The sequence below is a fragment of the Homarus americanus genome, unplaced genomic scaffold (assembly GCF_018991925.1).
Source record: "Homarus americanus isolate GMGI-L3 unplaced genomic scaffold, GMGI_Hamer_2.0 scaffold48581, whole genome shotgun sequence".
NCBI lineage: Eukaryota > Metazoa > Arthropoda > Malacostraca > Decapoda > Nephropidae > Homarus > Homarus americanus.
The window spans coordinates 7,517-11,175 of NW_024749858.1; the positions used below are offsets into that span (position 1 = coordinate 7,517).

The 3,659-nt window shown below is 35.1% G+C and overlaps 1 protein-coding gene across 1 annotated transcript; it reads right to left on the reverse strand.

The window, feature by feature from the left end:
• Positions 1-267: 267 nt before the first annotated feature.
• LOC121853960 (OTU domain-containing protein 3-like) lies at positions 268-3,045 on the reverse strand. The gene is made up of 3 exons (XM_042348356.1): positions 2,895-3,045; positions 1,576-1,688; positions 268-429 (listed from the first exon to the last, which is right to left on the reverse strand). Exons 1-3 carry the CDS (start codon positions 2,956-2,958, stop codon positions 283-285), a joined length of 324 nt encoding a protein of 107 aa, XP_042204290.1. The 5' UTR covers positions 2,959-3,045; the 3' UTR covers positions 268-282.
• Positions 3,046-3,659: the final 614 nt, after the last annotated feature.

Sequence of the window (3,659 nt, forward strand, 5' to 3'; positions counted from 1 at the left end):
ACTGAACATTTAAATACACAGAGGCATTACTGTCTCTGTGCCTAAAGTGCTTAGCTACTGAATATATTATCCTATATCTGCCAAGTTATACCATTATTATGTGGTCCCTTCCAGTCAAAAATTGTCAGCTAATATCTCAGTAGGGATGTGTAGAAAGAGTAAAGTGGGAATTTTAACCTGATAATCCAGATATGGTTGAAAGGTTGACTATCTTACTGAGACTCCTGATGTGATGAATATGATGAAACCTCAACTTTTACATATAAAGAAAACAAAGTCAGATTATAATAAAATAATACTTACAGCTAATTTGATGCATGCAGGGCTAGAAGTACAGTCACCAATTCTCCGTACACTGTTGTAATGGTCTCCATTATGGTATGATATGTGAAGTTCTGCCATATTTTTTTTCCCTTCTCTTCCACAAATCTTCATTATTAAAGAGAAACAAAATAGAATTAAATTCAGACTAAAATGAAAAGTATATGAAATGCACATTTCTGACACAGTAACAGAGGACTGAATTATGATACAATATTACCTTTTATGACTGAGGGGAGGAAGCAAGTGACCTATAGGAGCAAGATTACCAATAAAAACTTTCTAAGCCAACCCTCAGCTATGAGGATGGTACTCTAAATGATTGAAGCTCTTCAAAGGGAGCATGGAGTGGTAACGTGCACAGTGTTGCCAAGCGCTCCTCACCAGCTGATGTTTATCTCGCCACCAGGCAGTCAAACTTAAGTCAGTCAGTCAGTCAGTGTGTGTGTGTGTGTGTGTGTGTCAGAGTTATGATCTCACATGATAAATGTTATTGCCACTGATACCAGATTATAAGGGGAAGTGATAGTTAGGATAGGTGATCACAGGTGCCAGCTCCTCACACACACACCCTGCAGGTGTAAGGTGAGGTGACAGAAGTTATGACCTCATATGATAAGGTTTACCACCACTGACATCAGCCGGAAGTGGCAGTTGTCAAGTGGATGGAGAAGGGTGAAGGTAAAAAGGATTTAGATGGACACATGTGATCTGTGAATTGATAAACATAAGCAATTTGAATGTTTTAAGATTTTTATTTAAATTTTCCCATCAAAAAATCTGGGCAAGCAAATTTCCTCCAAAAATATGTTAGGGCAAGTAAATTTCATAATTCAGTTGCCTGGGACAAGTAAATGTTCTCTATAATCTGCACAGCCTGATGTAAACTTAAAGTTATGGTTTGGAAATCAAAGTGTTAACAAGTGGACTGGCATAGAAACATATCTTGTATCATCCTTTAACAAGTCAACAGGCTGATATACACTCATACAGACAGACAGCTCCAACTCACTGTATGCACCATTTTACATAGGCACATGAAGAAAGTTTCATAAGCCTTGAAACTTGCTTCCTCTACAGAGCTATCCTGATCACTGTAACAGACAATTTTTGCAAACAATGTTAGTGCTTTTATTGTGTTTTAAAAATTATAGTATAATCAGGTCTGTGAACAATTCTGTAAGAAACAACCAAACTATGCACAGCTTGGAATATGAGGAGAAAAAACAAAAAACAAATAAATAAAGTGCACACCTGCCAGAGTGGAGCATTCAGTTGGTGGATTACAACCACAACTTCATGAAGACGAGCAAAGGCAACAATACAATCATTCCCTCCATAGGTGCCAAGTTCAGCCAGGTTACTCACTGTGGAAAAAAAGACTTGGTGTTAGCTGACTTCCTCAAATCTCAATTTGCATACAAAGTATACAAGGACATCAATCATCATAAAAATCGTGCAAAGATCATCTGTATAATTCAGTACAGTAGAACATCGATTTAAAGCAATTCAATTTATGATTACTGTTTTGATTTAAAGTGACACCCACAATTAAGGACATTGTTTTAATTTAAAGCGAATCTCTCCTATTTTGCGAGAGTCAATCTGGTGCATCATATTTTAAAATTCGAGCCTAATGTTTCTCTGGGCACGTTACACTGTCCTAAGGGCAAAGCTGTACTGTACATGTACTCAAAATAATGTACTAAATGATTACCAAAATTTTTGTCTAGTGCAAACTATAGCATGATTATATTCAAACTAATCACTGTCTTATAAGAATTCCAGCAATGAAAATTATATTCTCCCCAGTCACTTCTGTGACATTTTATAAACAAAAAACAAAAACTCAAGCTAAAGGACATAAATAAATAAATAAATAAATACTTCACTAGACCTTTGGCCCAACTGTCAAACATGTCACTGTCACCTCTCCTTCCTCCCTCTCCCCCATCTTCCCAGCCAGGGTTTGGTGGTTTTAGGCTTTTATGTTTTTATATTATATAATATCACAGACTAAAGTTAGGGGAATGTAATTTGCATTGCTGGAATCCTTGCAAGACGGCAGATAATTTGAATATAAACGTCATATATTTTACACAAGAGATAAAAATTTTAGCTCTTTGTAAGAAAATTAATTAGAACATGTCAGTTCAGTGATATTTTATAAGAGAAAAACTTAAAATCACTCTTTAGGACAGATAAATAAATAAGCACTAGACCTTGGCATTAACTGTCAAACATATCACCTCACCTCTACCCCCACCCCATCTTCCCTCAATTTTAGCTGTGTTGATTTATGAGTGTTTGTTTTAACATAATACTACAAAAAACAACATTTCCTTTATTCTAGGAGAGGGGCTGAGGTGCATCTGGGTAGACTCTCAGTCTTTTTAGAATTATGTTTCTCTCAAGAACCAAAGTAAATTATTCCATTGATACAACACTTCGATTCAGTGCGAATTCGGTTTAAAGCGACCCCTCTTGGAACGTATCTTGTGTTATATCGACGTTTTACTGTACTGTATTACAACACAAGTATCACCCTTTGATGAAAATACAAACTAACTCACAGTGCCTCTCAAAGGGAACATCATCTTCAACAAATGGCTCAAAATCATTGCGGTTTTGCCTCATGTAAGCCACAACATCTTGTCTATGTTTCTGATGAGTATTTGGCGTACCATCAAGCTGATCTCCAAGAGCTCGGAATAAACAATTTCTGCAAGAGAAACAAGCCAGTTAATCTTAGTGTTATATTCATAATAATAATTTGATGACATTATATTCATTGTGAAAATTATTTTGTATAATCCCATGCAATAATCCTAAATTGAAAAAAAAAAAAAAACTCCTAGCAACTTGCCCAACAGAGCCCTAAAGCACCTACGGATATGCAGATAGTGGTTTTGTATGAATTTAACATGAAATAGTCTTATTGTTGGAGATAATCATGGATTTCTTACGATAATTTGTATAATCCATGATTCACGTGTAATAAAAATATGAATCGTGGTGAGGTTTTGTTATTATTACATATAATTAGTCTGATGACGTACAACAAGAATCAAGATTTGGTGGGTTTACTAATACATTCGGCTTTAAGTACCTCAATGCTTCACCAAACAGCTGGTTGAAGTCTTCATAGAACTTCATTAAAGATGATTAAACCATTAAAGGTTGACAATCCCTTATCCGAAATCCTTGGGGCTGGAATTATTTCGGATTTCGGAATTTTTCGGATTTCAATATATATATATATATATATATATATATATATATATATATATATATATATATATATATATATACACTAGACCCGACTTACGATACGTGGA